At 52.1% G+C, this 17,667-nt stretch overlaps 1 protein-coding gene across 3 annotated transcripts; it reads left to right on the forward strand.

Annotated features, from left to right (window-relative positions):
* The first annotated feature begins 3,299 nt into the window (after nucleotides 1-3,299).
* On the forward strand, nucleotides 3,300-13,214 carry PI16 (peptidase inhibitor 16). Of its 3 annotated transcripts, XM_045777825.2 has the most exons (7): nucleotides 3,301-3,528; nucleotides 7,844-8,065; nucleotides 10,181-10,290; nucleotides 10,575-10,663; nucleotides 11,292-11,390; nucleotides 11,658-11,969; nucleotides 12,187-13,214. In XM_045777825.2, exons 1-7 carry the CDS (start codon nucleotides 3,376-3,378, stop codon nucleotides 12,306-12,308), a joined length of 1,107 nt encoding a protein of 368 aa, XP_045633781.2. In that variant the 5' UTR covers nucleotides 3,301-3,375; the 3' UTR covers nucleotides 12,309-13,214. The 3 variants fall into 3 exon arrangements, with proteins under 3 accessions (XP_045633780.2, XP_045633781.2, XP_087714312.1); XM_045777824.2 differs by having other exon boundaries at nucleotides 3,300-3,528; nucleotides 11,292-11,840; XM_087858186.1 differs by having other exon boundaries at nucleotides 3,333-3,528; nucleotides 11,292-11,969.
* Nucleotides 13,215-17,667: the final 4,453 nt, after the last annotated feature.

Raw genomic sequence — 17,667 nt, forward strand, 5'->3', positions numbered from 1 at the left:
TTAAGCATCTGCCTTCGGTTCGGCTCAGGTCATGATCCCGGGGTCCTGGGATCGAGCCCCGCGTCAGGCTCCCTGCTCAGTGCGGAGCCTGCTTCTCCCTCTGCCGCTCCCCTTGCTTGTGCTCTCTCTCTCTCTCAAATAAATAAATAATTCCCTAGTTTCGTTTTGTCTGTCGTAAAATATGCTAAAATTTGCTCTCGTGCCCATTTCCGTGTGGGCAGCTCAGTGGCACTAATTACCCTCACGCTGTTGTGCAACCACCGCCACATCCGGTTCCAGAACTTGTTCATCTTCCCAAACTGAAACTGTACCCATTAAAAAATGACTCTACATTTTCCTTCTCCTCCACCCCCTGGAAACTACCATTTCACGTTCTGTCTCTATGAATCTGACTGCTCTGTGTCCCTTCTATAGGTGGAATCACACAATATTTGTCTTTTTGTATCTGGCTTATTTCAGTTAGCAGACCGTCTGCAGGGTTCATCCAGGTCGTAGCCTGTGACAGGGTTTCCTTCCTTTTTAAGGCTGAATAATATTCCATTGTGTGCAAGGATCACATTTCGTTTATCCGTGTTCGCTGATGAGCACCTGGGTCCTTTCCACGTTTTAGCGACTGCAAATAGTGCTGCTGTGAACATTGGTGCTTCACTCTTCACTCTGTTTGAATCTCGTCTCTAACTTCTTTTGGATATCTATTCAAAATGGATCCAAAATGGAGCATGGTGTAATTCTGTTTAGTTTTTCTCAGTAAGCACCATACCGTCTCCCACAGTGGCTGCACCATTTAACATTTTCAGCAGCAATGCACAAGGGTGTCAATTTCACTATATCTTTGCCAACACTTGCTATTTCGGGGGGAGTGTTGTTGTTATAATAGCCATCCTAATGGGTATGAAGTGATATCTTATCGTGCTTTCTATTTGCATTTCCCTAACGACTGGTGACGAGCATCTTTTCATGTGCTTTTTGCTCACTTGTATATCTTCTTTGGAGAAATGTCTGTTCAAGTCCTTTGTCCATTTTTTGGCAGGTAGTTTGGGTTGTTTTGGTCTTGAATTGTAGGAGTTCTTTATATATATGAATCCCTCATCAGATATATGATTTGATAATATTTTCTCCCATTCCATAGGTTGCCTTTTCACTCTGTTGATTTCATCCTTGGAGATGAAATTCATCTATATTTTCTTTTATTGTCTTTTATTTTAGTGTCACACCCAAAAAATGCTCGCCAAATCCAATGTCATGAAGTTCTTCCCCTGTGTTTTCTTCTCTTGTTTTGTAGTTTTAGCTCTTATGCATAGGTCTTTGATCCATTTTGAGTTGGTTTTTGTATATAGTGCAAAGTAAAGATCCAAATTCATTCTTTTGTATGTGGATATCCAGTTTTCCCAGCGCCATTTGTTGAAAAGACTGCCCTTTCCCCATTAAATGGTCTTGATACCCTTGCCAAAAATCATTTGATCATATATGCAAGAGTTTATTACTGGGTTCTGTAGTCTATTCTGTTGGTCTGTATGTCTCTTTTTATGTCAATGCCACACTGTTTTAATTACTGTAGCTTTGAAGTAAGTTTTTTTTTAAAGATTTTATTTATTTATTCGACAGAGATAGAGACAGCCAGCGAGGGAGGGAACACAAGCAGGGGGAGTGGGAGAGGAAGAAGCAGGCTCATAGCGGAGGAGGCTGATGTGGGGCTCGATCCCATAACACTGGGATCACGCCCTGAGCTGAAGGCAGACGCTTAACGCTTAACCGCTGTGCCACCCAGGCGCCCCTGAAGTAAGTTTTAAAATCAGGAAATGTGAGACCTCCAACTTTGTTCCAATTTCTCAAGATTCTTTGGAGTCCTTTGAGATTCCATATGACTTTTTGGGATGGATTTTTTTTTTATTTCTGCAAAAAGCCATCATTGGGACTATGATAGGGATTGCACTGACTCTGTAGTTGCAGACTGTGGTGTTAAGACTTCTAATCCATGAATATGGGATGTCTTTTCATTTATTCATGTCTTCTTTAATTTCTTTCAGCAGGTTTTGTAGTTTTAAATGTGCAAGCCTTTGCCTCCGTGATTAAGTTTACTCCTAAGTATTTTATTCTTTTTATTGCTATTGTAAATGGAATTGTTTTCTTAATTTCCGTTTTGGGTTATTTGTTGTTAGTATATAGAAATACCACTTGTTTTGTGTATTCATTTCATATCTTACAACTTTACTGAATTTTTTAATTAGTTCTAACGTATGTGTGTGTGTGTGTGTGTGTGTGTGTGTGATCCAAGTTGTTTTTGTTTTTGCTCGTGCTTTTAGTTTCACCCAGAGACCTGAGCAGACAGATTTTTCTTGCCATCTTCAAAGCCAGTGAGGAGGCTTTCTCCGGGTCTGCATTCACTGTGAGTGCAGGCTTTAAGGATCCCAGCTCAACCCAAGAGTACTGGTTTCAACTTCCTCCCTCATGAAGGCCAAGACCTTGGTCCCTGCCCTGCATGGTCATTAGAGTGCAAGTGTTTGGCCACTGGGCCTGTTTCCCTTCTAACAGCCTCCCCTCAGGACCCCTGCTGCATCAGCTCGCTCATCTCACTGCTTTTCTGCTCCGTCTTGATTTCAAAAACAGACACGTTGAAGCCAACATTTTATCCATAGCGACAAGCCCTATTCCAGGATACACCTAGAGTGGGAGACACCTCAGTCTCTCCTCCTATGGGCAGGAGTCCTGCCTCCCTCTGGGGCTGGGAGCTGGCCCGGGCCATGCCATGGGGGGCGTCGTTGTCTACTGTGACTGAGTGGCGGCTACTCTACTGGTGCCTTACATACATTTGATCTCATTTAATCCTCCTTCCAGCCCTATGAGGTCGGTACTATTACTGCCACTGATCTGATTAAGAAAACTGCCAAAAACAGCCAGCAAAGGAGCAGAACCAGGATTCAGGTTTGGGTTGGCCTGTCTTTTTTTTTTTTTTTTTTTTTTTACCAAATACATCTCACCTCCCTCCATCCTTCCATACACCAACCACAGCTCCCTCATCTTGCCCAATCCTCAGGGGTAGGGTCCTCCTACCAGCGGGTGTGACCTGGGTTACTATATTTTTGCCCCTGAGGACCTGTCCACGACTGTGTGGAACACACACAGCACTTGGCCTGAGCCCGCGTTACCAAGAGAAAGGAGGCTTTTTTTGCCAAGGACTCTGAGGGGAGATCAATGCTGGGAGTGGACTCAGCGCTGGTCGGGACCCAAGCACCCGGCCCTCCTGGAGACATTGTGTGGCCGGGCTGTCTGCAGACAGCCCCTCCCGCCGCCCCAGCCAGGGTGGTGCTTGTGTGGGAGGGCTTTAAATCCAGCTGCCAGACCCCTGGCCGGGAGAGGCCGAGAGGACTGGCCACCATGCACGGCTCCTGCAGTCTGCTGCTGCTGCTGCTGGCGGCCACCGTGGGCCCCGCCGGCGCCCTCAGTGACAACGAGAAACGGGCGATGGTGGAGCTGCACAACCTCTACCGGGCGCAGGTGTCCCCTCCCGCCGCGGACATGCTGCAAATGGTGAGTGCGGCCAGGGGCACTCACCGGCGGGGTGAGGGGGTGCTGGGCTGGGCTCCCCCCCCCCCCCGATCCCTCCCACCCCTAGCAGAAGCTACCTCAGAGACTCATCCCTCTGGTCAGTGACAGAGACATTGTGCAATTCACAGGTCCCCAGCGGCAGCCCCATTCTACAGAGCAGGAAACTGAGGCACAGAGGGACTTGCTGGTCCCTCAGGGGCTTTCAAGCGTCACAGTTGGTAGAGCCAGGCCTGGGAGCCCCAGCTTCCCACTCCAGTGGCTCCTTTCCAGCCCCTTCCTAAAATGCAGGTGCCCCTGATGGGGGAACACGGGAAGTTCCTAACACCTTGGTGAAAACGGTCTTTCAGATGCTTTCCAAGGCAGTGAGGAGAGGAAAGGAGGGCAGCAGGATGCGTCCCGGCACGAGGGTAGGAGGGATGTACGAGGAGGTGGGCGAGAACAGGAGCCAGAAACAGAGAGGGCTCCGCATCACACAGTTCACAACTGTCTCGTCACACAGCAGGACCTGCGATTTGGGGTGGGTCCCTGAACCTCGTAAGAACCGTCAGTTTCGCATCTGTAAAATGGGGTCACCATTAGGGCTACGTATATATCAACAGGGACTGAATCTCCCAGATAGAACGCTGACGGGGCTGGGGGATGAAACCCCAAAAAATATCTATACAGGAGGGTATACTTACATAAGGCTTAAAAACACGTAAACACCACTCCTGTGTCCTTGTGGGGACACATGCAAATGTAGCGGACATACAGAGATGTGCTTACAGATGACGGAAGCCAGATCTGGGGTGGCGGTTACCTGTGTCGAGAGGGAGAGTTATTTGACGGTAGGGTTAGGGGCAGGCTGGTTATGCTCAAGATGAAAGACATAAAGTCGGGCGCCTGGTGCCTCAGTCGGTGAAGCATCTGCCTTCGGCTCAGGTCATGATCTCGGGGTCCTGGGATTGAGCCCCGCGTCGGGCCCCCGCTCAGCGGGGAGCCTGCTTCTCCCTCTCCCTCTGCCCCTCAGGCTGCTCGTGTGCTCTCTCTCTGTCTCAAATAAATAAAATCCTTTAAAGAGAGAGAGAGCAAGAAAGAGAGAGAGAGAGAGAATTAGAAATTCACCTCCCCCCCCCACCCCGCGGAGGGCTGAGCAGGCCCATCCTCTCCGGCCACCCTCAGGTGTCTGGGAGGTTCAGGAGCAGTGTCCAGGGACCCCACAGCTCGTGCGCCACAGCAAGGTCACACGGGGGGAACGCAGCGGCGAGCCTCAGGGTCCAGGACTGGAGTTGCGGTAGCTCTGCTCCGTCTGGCAAAGTGACTCTGGGTGGGTCCCTTTATCTTCAGAGGCTTCCATTTCCTGATCTATCATCTGGGACTGGCAATCCCTACCATGGGGGTCAGACAGGAGGACGTGTGACAAAAGGAAGGCCTCTAGAAATGCACACGGCACCACCGTTCAAGCCCTGTCGCCCAGCAACCAGGAACTGCAGCCGGCAGATCAGGAGCTCTGGATGCCGCTACCAGCTCCGCCAACGGCTGCCTGATGGGGGCCTGGAACGCATTATTGAGCCTTAGTTTCCCCATCTGTAGATCCCCGATGCCCTGCAGACTTGTTGGCTGAGGCTGGGGCTACCCACCCAGGAGCTGCTTTGTGGACAGAGGTGGACCTTGGGGGTGGGGCAACATTCTGGAAAGCAGTTCAGATACTCAGGGGATATGCTGCTGTCTGGTGGGAAGTGATGGGAGGAGGGGACGGACTGGGACACCAGGACAAATTGGGAACAACGCTCAGGCTCAACCTCAGGAGTGGTAAATACAGAAACTGGAGCCAGGTGGCCTCGTTCAAATCTTGATTCTGCCATTTATTAGCTGTGTGACCTTGGCTAAGTTACTTAACCTCTCTGTGCCTCAGCTTCCTCATCTGTAAATTGAAGATGATGACAACACAGTTACTCCCTTGTAGGATGGTTATGAGGGTTAAATGAGTGAATATGTAGAAAGCATTTAGAACAGTGTGCGGCATACAGTAAGGGCTCAATTAGCGTTTGATTAACAAAAGAGGGAATGGGTCCAGGGTGAGGCAGGTGGCAGTTATCACGAACTCTTTTCTCTCCCCTAGCTTCCACATCTAATCATCATACCTTTACCTCCCAGAAGGTTCAATTTTCCTTGAATCCTATACCCCCATCCTTGTTCGTTGGTACAATCCTGGTCCAGTCTTTCATTACTTCTCCCAAGGACTCCTAGAAGAGCCCCTACCTGCTTCCTCAGCCTCTGGCCTCTACTGCCAAAATGAATGATCCAACACACGGCCTGACCCTGCTCAACACCCTTCAATGGCTCCCACTGGCTCCTGACTGGCTCGGGATAAAGCTCCAGCTCCTGAGAAGGCTCTCTGAGCATCTGACCGCTGCTGACGCCTCCAGCCTCCTCTCCTGCTCAGTTTCTCCCTCAGTAACCTCAACAGCTTGTCCTTCCCCAGCCAAAACGCTGTCTCTCACCTCTGGCCTTTGCTCATGCTGTGCCTTCTGTTCTCTCCACCTGACCGATGCCTCAGTTTCAACACTTAGCTTAGCGCCTCCTTCTCCACCCTCAGGTTGGGCTAAATGGCCATCCTCCGTGCCTCTACACTGCCCATTGCAAATCTGTCATTTACCACACGGTGGCCCAATCAGCAGTTTGCGGCAATGTGAACTTGGGCTTCTCGGTCTTTGCTGTCAGTTCCGGGCTGGCACAGTGCTGTTGAGTGAGTGAATGAGTGAATGGACTTGCTTTCAGATGGTGACCATGCGGTCAATGCGGGGGCGTGCCGGGACTCTCAAAAATCCACAGGGGTCTCTGGAAGACTGAGAAGCCTTGAGACCTGCAGGAATGACTCCACGGCTGGGACTCCACACACCCACTCGGAATAGGACTCCCAGACGGCCTGAAAGCAGGGTCTGTCTCTGTCATCAAGGGCTGACAATGTCTGTTGAGCACCTGCTACGCACCGGCCCTGCGCCACACTGGGGCCCCACCACTGTCCTATGGGAGCTCACACCTCCGTCAGGCCCCCGCACTCTGCTGCATTCCCACTCCCCAACTCCCCTACAGCCAGAGTCTGGGAGAACCTCAGGGAATAGGGACAAAACACCCAGGGAGGGAAAGGGATTCACCCATAGTCACAAAGTGGGGCTGTCCCAGCCCTGTATTCCCATCCCCACCCCAGGCAGCTGCTCCTGAGAACCGTGTGTGTGTGTGTGTATGTGTGTGTGTGTGTGTGTGTGTGTGTGAGAAGAGCCACACAATCCCCTCCTCTCAGGGTCACCCAGGCTCTTGGCACTTCGTAGGCTGTCTGGCTCCCACAGTTGGCTGGGCCGCCAGAGGGTGGAGCAAGAGTTCCCACCAGGCTGTCCATTTCTAGGAGAGGCCAAGGACGAAGTTTAATGGGATCCAGGCCTTTTGCATCAATCCTTTGTTAATCCCTCTTCCCACCCACACTGGGCCCGTCTTCCCAACCGGGGACACACAGAATCTCAGAGGTCCCTTCACCTAACATACCCCCTCCTGCTGCCTCACCTGAGGTCCCCCCTGGATAACATGCCTTTGGGGTCAGACAGCTCCTGGAAACACCAACGCTCTGGAAATAGGCTTCTCAGTGAGGGTCACACGGAGACACTTAATCTTCTGGGGAAAAGGGGTTGTCAGTTGACAAGAGTTGAGAGCACCTGGGAGGGAAGCCTGGAAATGGTAAAGCCGTGGAGGCTGGGCCACCCCAAGGAGAGAGTGGGACCTGAGAGGGGAATGCTGGCCGCCCCAAGTCATATTTATGGTGTGTGGGCGAGGGGGTGGAGGGCGGCAGAATAAACAACGCAGCCCTTGAACACCTCACTGGAAATTCTGTGGTCTTAGGAGCAGTCAGGCAGCCCTGGGTGCACCGCTGGGAGCACGGCTGCCCTCCTTTCACATAGAAGGATATTAATATTAATTAATAATAACACTGTCACAAACATCATCTCATTTATTCTTCCCAAAGCCCCATGAGAGTTCAGAAAGGTGAGGCAATCTGTCTAAAATCACAGCTGGTGCACGGTCCCAAGTTTAGCCAACTCCGTGGCGTGGAACCCTCCCACCTCCCCACAGAAGCCCTCCAGGAGCACAGACCTGTGTCTGATCACCGCCAAGAGTCATCCCAAAAGAAGGGAGGGTCTCCGGCCTCCAGAGGCCCCCAGGACACCTTCGACCTTCTTCTCTGATCCCCACCTCCCTCTCCCACCCCCTCTCCCCGTCTCCCCGAGCGCAAGGCGCTCACCTCCCTCCCCGACCTGCCCCGCAGAGGTGGGACGAGGAGCTGGCCGCCTTCGCCAAGGCCTACGCGCAGCAGTGCGTGTGGGGCCACAACAAGGAGCGCGGGCGGCGCGGCGAGAACCTGTTCGCCATCACGGAGGAGGGCCTGGACGTGCCGCTGGCCATGGAGGAGTGGCACCACGAGCGCGAGCACTACAACCTCAGCGCCGCCTCCTGCGACCGGGGCCAGATGTGCGGCCACTACACGCAGGTGCGAGGCCGCCGGGGGGGCGGGGCCACAGGGCGGTGGGCGGGGCTACATGGCGGGTGGGCGGGGCCGCGCGAGCAGGGGGAGGGGCGAGGCAGGGGGAGGGGCCGCCTCTACCCTTCCGGCCTCGGAGCCCGGGGAGCCCCCACTCTAAGCCCCCGAGCCCCTTCGTAGACGTCGTGTTTCCACAGGAGCGCCTCTGACGGACTCTGCTTCCCAAACTGCCTAAACCATGTTCAGGTGACTCTTGAAGAACCACAGTCGGTTGAAAATCTAGGTGGCCCCTCTCAGCCTCCTCCCACTGAAGGGACCTAAGTTAGGTGTGGCAGAGCCAGTGTCGTGGACGGTAATCACTGACAGTACTAGGCAGTCCTGACCGACCTCTAAGCGGCCCTGTCCTCCGGCCTCAGGCAGGCCTGTTTGCCCCCGCGGTAACTGCCCCCGACTTCTGGCTTCTCTCACTGTCCCTCTTTTGTCATTTCTCGTGGTGTCTGCTTCTAACCTGCCAGGGACCGATAAAGCAAATAGACAGTTGTGCGTGTTTAACTTTTCTTCTGCTTGTAAAAGCCATGTGTAAAATAAGAGCAAATCATCACTGAGTGAAGGTTTCGGGGAGCCTTCGAGATCACTTCCTGCCCCTCACAGTCACTTCTTGCTTATGTCAGGTTTCTCACTGCATTTTGAAAATTCGAGTTTCTAGATAAGAGATGTTGGGTGCGGGTGCTGTAGGGGTGTGTGTATATGGGTGTGTAGGGGAATTAACATCAGTGTTACCGAAGTCTTGTTCCTCTCCACCCAGTGCTTATTGTTCAAACAATAACATGACAATTTTTCTTAAAAAAGAAAAAGGAAGATCAACTTTCTTCCCACCCATATCCACCAATTCCACTTTCCAGTACTTCTTTTGAGTGGTATTTTTAGTGCTAATCTTTGGGGAAGGAAATCCTGACATCGCCCATCCAGATGAAGAAGTTGTGAGTGCCCGCAGCCCTCCCTGTCCCCTTCCCTCCGCACCCTGCCACCTCTTACCCTCCCCTCACTCCCAACACACACACACACACACACACACACACACACACACACACACACACGTCCCCCTGCAAGGATTGCTGTCAACGCCCAGCAGGAATGGGTCTGCCGCCCACCACCCCAACGTTCTCCAGGGCTGAGTGCACATGCACTCTAAGGTCATTTCTGCCTGGGAGATGCTCAACAGTGGTATTCTAAGCTAACTTGAGCAGAAAAAAACGAGTCCTGGGGATGTGTGCAGAATTAACAGCCAGAGCCAGATCTCACAACAAAAACTGCCCTCCATTTGAGTGACTCCTGAGCAGATGAGGTCTAGAAGCAGCAAGGGGGGGCTGCTGGTCTCAGCTCATGGTGGTGCACAAAGGCTGTTTTGACTTTTAAAATGTTATATTTGGGACGTCTGGGTGGCTCAGTTGGTTAAGTGTCTGCCTTCGGCTCAGGTCATGATCCCAGGGTCCTGGGATCAAGTCCCACATCCGGCTCCCTGCTCAGCCTAGAGTCTGCTTCTCCCTCTGCCTGCTCCTCCCCCTGTTTTGTGCTCTCACTCTCAAAGAAAAAAAATAAAATCTTAAAGAATATATAAAATTTTATACTTAAGACAGAATTCCCTCACCTAGGAGACCCAGACTTAGAAACAGCAGAGCAAATCTCACTCACTTGTGATGTGGTGGGGTGGGGTGGGGGTGGAGTTCTACATTCAAAATGGTTCCTTCTGTTCTCTTCCTTGGATTTTGTTTGTTGTTGATATCTAAGATTCTCCCATTTGGGATTCATTCCTTTGGATATACCCCCTGTTTAAAATGCACAGGAATTTGCAAAAAAAAAAAAAAATGCACAGGAGGAACACATGAGGGTATGTACAAAGGGAAGGTTTTCAGAGAAAGGCCTGGTGAACTAGTGTGTGTGGTTCAGGACAAATTCTTCCCAAACCCCCTGTTCAGAGTTTTGTCCTGAGCTGCGTGTCCTCAGAGACTTGGATCTGACAGGATGTAGGGATCCTCCTCTCCCCACCCATAGAAGACAGGTGTAGAGAGACACTAGCTACTGGTGTCCCACCCAGGCTAAACTGTTGGGTTTGCCCTTCCTCAGGTGGTCTGGGCCAAGACAGAGAGGATTGGCTGTGGCTCCCACTTCTGTGAGAAGCTCCAGGGTGTTGAGGAGATCAATATTCAATTGCTGGTTTGCAACTATGAGCCCCCGTGAGTGCCCAGGGAGCCCTGGGGGTAGAGGATGGGCAGAGCCAAGGAGGGGGGTTGAGTTGGGTAGTCGAAGATTGTAGGAGGGGGCCAGTCTGGGGCCTAAACCCCATACCTTTGCGGGAGCTGCGACGGCAGCGATGGGAGTCTACTCTCATTGGCCCAGCAAGCTAGTTGGGAGCAAGCAAGACCCAGGGGTACTTCCGGCCTAGGTGTGTGTATGAGGGATAGGGACAGGGGTCTGTAGGGACCGCCCCCGCCCCCAGCATCGTCCTCGCCTCCCGCAGGGGGAACGTGAAGGGAAAGAGACCCTACCAGGAAGGGACTCCGTGCTCCCTATGTCCCTCCGGCTACCGCTGCGAGAACTCCCTCTGTGGTGAGTTGGGGGTGGGGTGGGGAGGAGTAGGAAGGGGCGGCAAGGGATGCCGACAGCATGGTCCTTAGAGCCTCCCGGGACTCCCGAGAGGTGCACGGGCAGCGGGAGGGGTCTGGCGGGACTTGACCTTCGGGGGCCCTTTGCGTTCCCAAGCCCACTTCGCTTTCCTTGCGCATTTTGGCGCCCTGTCATTCAAAGTGACCGGATTTCAACCCTCCGAGCGAAGGGTGGAGGACAGAGGTGGGCGAGCGCTGGCCGAGGTGGGCGTGGCAAGAGGAGAGGGCTTCCCCCTGGTGGGCGGGTCCTGGTGGTGGGCGTGGCCAGGTGGACGTCAAGGGGACGCGGTGGACGTGTTAGGCATAGGCATCTGGCTGGCGAGTCCCCTGAAAAAAGTGGCTGTGTGAGTGCGGAGAGGAAGATTTGGACAAGGAGGTGGATAGAAGAGACACTGTCATAATGTTATAATAAAATAACATTTATTATCAGTGAAGGACGTAATCTCTGGAGGGGATGTGTGTTTGTGTGTCATCGTCATCGTCGGACATCTGGTCACCTCGCCTTGATCGTGGTGGGGTGACGGATGTGGGGTCCCGCTGTAGCACTAACGCCAGGCCTTGTTTCTTGTCAGAACCCATCATAAGCCCGGAAGAGGCTCAGGATTTGCCTCACCTGGTAACTGAGGCCCCGTCTTCCCTGGCAACTGAAGCTTCAGGCTCCAGGAAAAGCGGTATCCCTTCTTCCCTGGCCACGGAAACCACATCCTCCCTGGTAACAGAGGTCTCAAGCCCCCTGGCAACCAAGGCTCCACCTGCTGTAGAAACCGAGGCCCCATCTTCCTTAGCAACGGAAGATTCCCTCTCCATGGCAACAGAGGCTCCACCTTCCTTAACAACTGAGGTCCCTCCCTTTTTGGCAACTCACAGCCTGTTCTCCCTGGATGAGGGGCCAGCTATCTTCCCCAAATCGACTCATAATCCCATCTCCAAATTGGCAGACGAAGAGGCCAGCAGGACAAGAGTGCCCTCCATGAGTCCAGAGAGTTCTCTGCACCCCAAGGTGTTCTTGACAGGGACACGGGAGCCGCTACCCCACTCCCAGAAGGTGGGCAAGGCTGAGGCCGAGTTGTCTCGTTCCAGTGAGGTCTTGGCCTCAGTGTTTCCAGGCCAGGGCAAGACAGGTGAGCTGCCGGCCACACTGGACCACACGGGGCACACCTCTTCCAAGTCCCTGTCCAACTCCCCCAATACCTCTGCCACCGCTAATGCCGTGGGCGGGCGTACCCTGGCTCTGCAGTCATCTTTGCCAGGTAAGGCCTGTAGTGTTCGTCCCACCTTCCCTCCTTGTCTCCAGAATGTCAGCACCCTGCCCCCAGCATCGATGTTACAGGCATAGTGGGGCGTGCGGCCTCCGGGTTAACAGCTTCCTCCCTGGCTGCTGGGCCCCCACTTGCATGCCTGGCAGGGAGGGTGGGAGGTCACGCAGAACTGTGTCCAGACTGAGACAAAGCCTCTCCCTCCCCACAGGTGCAGAGGGCCCTGAAAAGCCTAGCCTCAAGTCAGGGCTGAACTCGGGCCCTGGTCACGTCTGGGGCCCCCTTCTGGGACTGCTCCTACTGCCTCCCCTGGTGCTGGCTGGAATCTTCTGAAGGGCTCACCACTCAAAGGCAAGGCCTGGTGGGGAGACCCTGGCCTCATGCCCACTCTGGATTGTCTTCCTCCAAGTAAGAGGCCACAGTTTCCTGGGCAGGTCCTGCTCTGTGGCCCAGTAGCCCCCCTTGACCCCAGCTTCTGGCCAGACTCCGGGCCAGTGACCTGTGCCCTCAGGAGGCCTCTGTAACGCCAACACCTGGCACCGCCCCAGGAGTACCTCTGCTTCTGCGGAGGTCCACCCCTCAGCTAGCTGCAGAATGTTCTGAGCAGTGTTCCTGTGGCCACTTGTGCTCATTCTCCTGTTGTCCTGTGGCCGTGGTTCTGCTCTCCCGGGCACAAAAGATCTCAGTGCTTTCCAGAAACCCATTGACCCCTCCTAGTCCCCTAGCTTCTTCCTTAAGGCATCTGAGTCTGGGGCTGTTCCCAGGAGTCCCTCCTGCCTTCCCAGGCTGAAGAGGTCAGCTGTCCTTCTGCCACCTCCCCCACCCTGTCCCCCCACCCCCCAGAGGAGATGTTTCTTGGCTGAAGGCCCTCTAGGAGGGAAAGGCTGCAGGGCATGTGCCCTCATCCACAGACATCTTGGGGGCATGAGGCCTGGCTGGCTGAGCTCAGGTTGCCACCTGGCCCAGATCCCTCCTGCCCCTCCCATCTCAATCCTGGGGAGGGGTTGGAGATTCAGGGGAGATCCCTGCCGACTGGGCTGGGGACCATCTGCCTTTGCAGGTAGGGGTTCTGAGTGCCCCCTCCCCCTACTTGCTGGTGTAGCTGGGGGGGGGGTTGTGAGGGGCAGATGAAGGACAAGCCCCACCTGAATGGGGTTCTAGAGTGGGGAAGGGGGGGGCAGGCAGGGACCAGGGAAGGGAAGCAGCCCCTGACTCCTGAATAAAGCCTGTGTAAGAGTACCGAGTCTTTGTGCTTATGAGGGGTGCTGGGCGAAGGAGGGCTCTTTGAGACACCCTGAAGAGGTTCCCCTTCCGCCCCCGCACCTGCTCCCTCTCCTACACACCTCCTCTCCCCACACACTCCACCCAGTCCTTCGGGGTACCCTTCCTTTCCTTCCTATAAACTGTCCCCCTCCCCAACTCAAATCTCAGGCAGCCCACAGGAAGGAGGAAGGGCCAAGGGCTGACTCACTCCCCATCTCCAGGGGTCACCGGTGGGGGCTTAGTTGGGTTTTAGACCCAGAATCAAGGAGTGGCCTACAGCCTTTTTACAGGGCGCTGCTGCCCGGGGCCCATCTGGTACACCAGCCCAGAAGGCTTTGCCAGCCCTGCGTGCTTGGAGGAATCCTAAGAAAGTGTTCTGGAGTCCCAGACACACTCCCCCAGGGGAGGCAGAGCAGGACGCTGCAGTGCTGCGAGGCCGGAAAGCCCGTGTGTGTGTGTGTGTGTGTGTGTGTGTGTGTGTGTGTGTGTGACAACGTATCAAGATAGAACTTAACAATATAAATTAAGATACAACCCCTATACAACTCACCCACTTAAAAGTGTATCACTCGACGGCTTTTAGTATATTCACGGGGGGTGCAACCATCAGTAGTTTTAAAACATTCTCTCCACCCCCAAAAAACCCCCTCCCCATCAGCAGCCACTCCCCATTCCCCCTGCACCCCAAAGCCCTATCTAGTGTCTCCATGGATTTGTCTGTTCCGACGTTTTGTATAAATGGGATCATACACTCGGTGGCCTTTTCTGGCTGGCTTCTTTCACTCAGCATAATCTCTCCAGGATCTATCCGTGCTGTAGCATGCGATAGTACTTTACTCCTTTTTATCCCCAAATAATATTCCCTTGTATAGAATACATTTTATGTATCCATTTGTCAACTGGTGGACATTCGGGGGGTTGGCGCCTGGTGGCTATTATGAACGCTGCGGCTGTGAACCTTCAGGGAGAAGTCCTTGTGTGGACATGTTTTCCTTTCTCCTGGGTATATACCGAGAAGCACTATCGCATGGTAACTGCAGGCCACATGGTCACTCTCCGCTTAACTCTTCTAGGAACTGCCAGACTGCTTTCCAAAGTGGCTGCCCATTGCGCCTGCGCACCAGCAACGTGTGAAGATTCCCATTTCTCCACATCTCCGCCGACACTCATTATCTTCTTAAAATTATAGCCATCCTATGTGTGCGAAGTAGCAGCTCATTGTGCTTTTGCTTTTCATTTCCCTAATGATGCCAAGCACATCTTTGCATGTGCTTACTGGGCTTTCGTCTATGGAGAGAGGTCTATTCAAGGCTCTTGCCCATTTTTTAACTGGGGTACTCGTCTTACTGAGTTGTAGGAATTCTTTATATAGTCTAGATACAAGTCCCTTACCAGATATGTAATTTTAAAACATTTTCTCTCATTCTGTGAGTTGTCAATTTTTCTTTAGGATGTCCTCTGAACACAAGTCTTTGATTTTGATGATACCCAATTTATTTGTTCTTTTGTTGTTCTTGTGTCGTATCTAAGAAACCACTGCCTAACCCAAAGTCACAAAGATTTATGTCTATGCTTTTTTCTATGAGTTTTATAGTTTCAATTCTTGTATTTCGGCCTTTGATCCATTCTTAGCTGACTTTTGTATGTGGTGTGAGGTGGGAGTCTAACTTCATTCTCATGCATGTGAATGTCCAGCTGTCCAAGCACTTTTTGTTGAAGACGATTCTTCCTCCATTCACTGTCTTGTTGCCTTTGTCCAAAATCAATTGACCTTAAATGTGACTATTTCTGGACTCTCGATCCTGTCCCATCGATCTATATGTCTATCTTATGTCAGTATCACACCACCTTGATTCCCATAACTTTTTAGCTAAGTTTTGAAATTGTCGAGTGTGAGTCCTCTGATTTTGTTCTTTTTCAAGATTGTTTAGGCTATTTTGGATCCCTTGAATTTCCATTTGAATTTTAGTGTCAGCTTATCAAATTTCTGCAAAGAAGTCGGCTGAGATTTTGATAGGGTTTGTGTAATTTGCCATCAAAATCTTCCAATCCACGAACACAGGTTGTCTTTCCATTTATTTAGGTCTTTACTTTTGTTCAACAATGTTTTGTAGTTTTCAAAGTATAAACTGTGCAATTTTTTTTGTTAAACTTGTTCATATTTTATTTTCCATGCTATTATAAATGAAATTGTTTTATTAATTTCATTCTCACTTTGTTCAGCTGTCAATGTAAAGAAATATGACTGATTTTTGTGTATCAATTTTATATCCTGTACCCTTGCTGAATTCATTTATTAGTTTTAACAGTATTTTTAGTGGATTCTTTAGGATTTTTTAAAAAAGATTATTTGAGAGAGAAAGAGAGAGAGAGAGAATGAGCAGGGAGGAGGGGCAGAAGGAGAGGGAGAAGCGGGCTTGATCCCAGGACCCTGAGATCATGACCTGAGCCAAAGGCAGATGCTTAACTGACTGAGCCACCCAGGCCCCCCAGGATTTTCTATCCACAAGATCATGCCATCTGCAGAGATAGTTTTACTTCTTCCTTTCTAACCCTGATAACTTTTATTTCACTTTCTTGCCTGATTGCCCTGGCTGGACCCTCCAGTACAATGTTGAGTAATGGCAAGAGCAGACATCCTTGTCTTGGTTCTTTTTTTTTTTTTTTTAAGATTTTATTTATTTATTCGACAGAGATAGAGACAGCCAGCGAGAGAGGGAACATAAGCAGGGGGAGTGGGAGAGGAAGAAGCAGGCTCATAGCGGAGGAGCCTGATGAGGGGCTCGATCCCACAACGCTGGGATCACGCCCTGAGCCGAAGGCAGACGCTTAACCGCTGTGCCACCCAGGCGCCCCCCCTTGTCTTGCTCTTGATCTTAGGGAAGAACATTAGGTCCTTCATCATTCAGTCTAATGTTAATTATGGGTCTTTAGAGATGCCATTTATCAGGGTGAGGAAGTTATATTCTTAGGTTTTTGAGTGTTTTTGTCATGAAGGGCTGTTGAGTTTTGTCAAATACTTTTTCTGTGTCTACTGATATGGTCATATGCTTTTGTTTCTTATTCTAAGTACAGAGTATTACATTTTTCAGATGATGGCCCAGCTTGCGATCCTGAGCCAGGGGTCCTTCCCTTCTTGGGCCTGTTTTCTCAAGCTAGCCCTCGGTCCTCTGAGGTCGTCGGTCAAGTAAGGTAGCTCTGAGCACAGCAGGACTGTGTAAGGCCAAACCCATCTTTCCGGGTTTTGGGGTGGGCTCTGCCTGCCTCCTACAGAGCAAGAGCATCTGTGGCCAGCCCTCAGGAAACCTGTCACATGGAGAGAACCCATCCAAGACCAGGAGCTGGGACCTCTTTGGAAGTTCATTTTTGGGGAAACAAGACATGGTGTCCCATACTAGTCAGGCAAGGCTGTGACAAATGGGCAGAGAGGGGACGTGTCCGCACAAGTCCATGAAGCTAAGAGGGCATGTTCAGAGGGGAGGGTGGCTGGCACTCTGAGGCCTCAAGGACCAGAGTGGGGAGCACTCTGCTGCGTGGCTCCCAGGCATCTGGGCACTGGCAAAGCAACAAGGGCCACAGTAGGACCCAGCACAGGCCACCATTGCCAACTCAGGCTTCACTACAGGGGGCCCCAAAAGGCCTATCAGAGGATTTCCCAGCCTGTCCATCAGAACTGGGTTTTCCAAGAGGAGTGGATAGAGACTAACGCCCCACAAGGACATTCCCACTCCTGTCACCCCTCCTTTTGCTGACAGCTCAGCTCCCCTCCTAGCCCAATCCAGCTCAGCTAAAAACCCCGTCACTCTAGTTTCCAGGACAGGGAAATACCAGGGGCTCCAATGGTGAGCCCTCAGCCCTCAAACACAGAAGGTTCCAGCAAAGGGAGCACTTAACATGCTCAATACCCACATCTGAATACTGAACTGAAAAACATTAGGGGGAAAACCTGTGCTTTGCTCAACTAAAAACTGAGAGCATCAAAGGGATTTTCTGGCCATTTCTGGCTGTGGAAGACAGCCTGGAAAGTGCAGTCCAGACCCTGAAATTCACAAGTCCCCAGGTACTACTTGGGGGCAGCACTGGCTCTCCTCAGGGTGACCCGCCACGCCCACCTACCACTCACTCTTTACCACAGGCGGCCTCTCCGAACGTCTGAGGGGATGGCTGTCAGAGGGAGGGGCTCTTCAGAGCCAGCTCAGCTCAGGTTCCAGGGTGCCCTACATCTGGGGGACCAGAGGAAGGAATCAATGAAAAAATAGGATTTGAGGGCGGAGCACCAGGAAGAAAAGCCACCCCCCAACAGTGGTCAGTGCTATGGGGGGAAACCACACTGGGCTGGAGAAAGGTCACATGCCAATGAGGCAGACATGTCTCTGAAGGGCCTTCCTTCTCTCAAGAAGTGGTGCCAGCGAGGCGCGGCCCGCTCACC

This window comes from Ursus americanus, chromosome 32, assembly GCF_024610735.1.
Source record: "Ursus americanus isolate L20-20 chromosome 32, mUrsAme1.1.p, whole genome shotgun sequence".
NCBI classification, from domain to species: Eukaryota; Metazoa; Chordata; class Mammalia; order Carnivora; family Ursidae; genus Ursus; species Ursus americanus.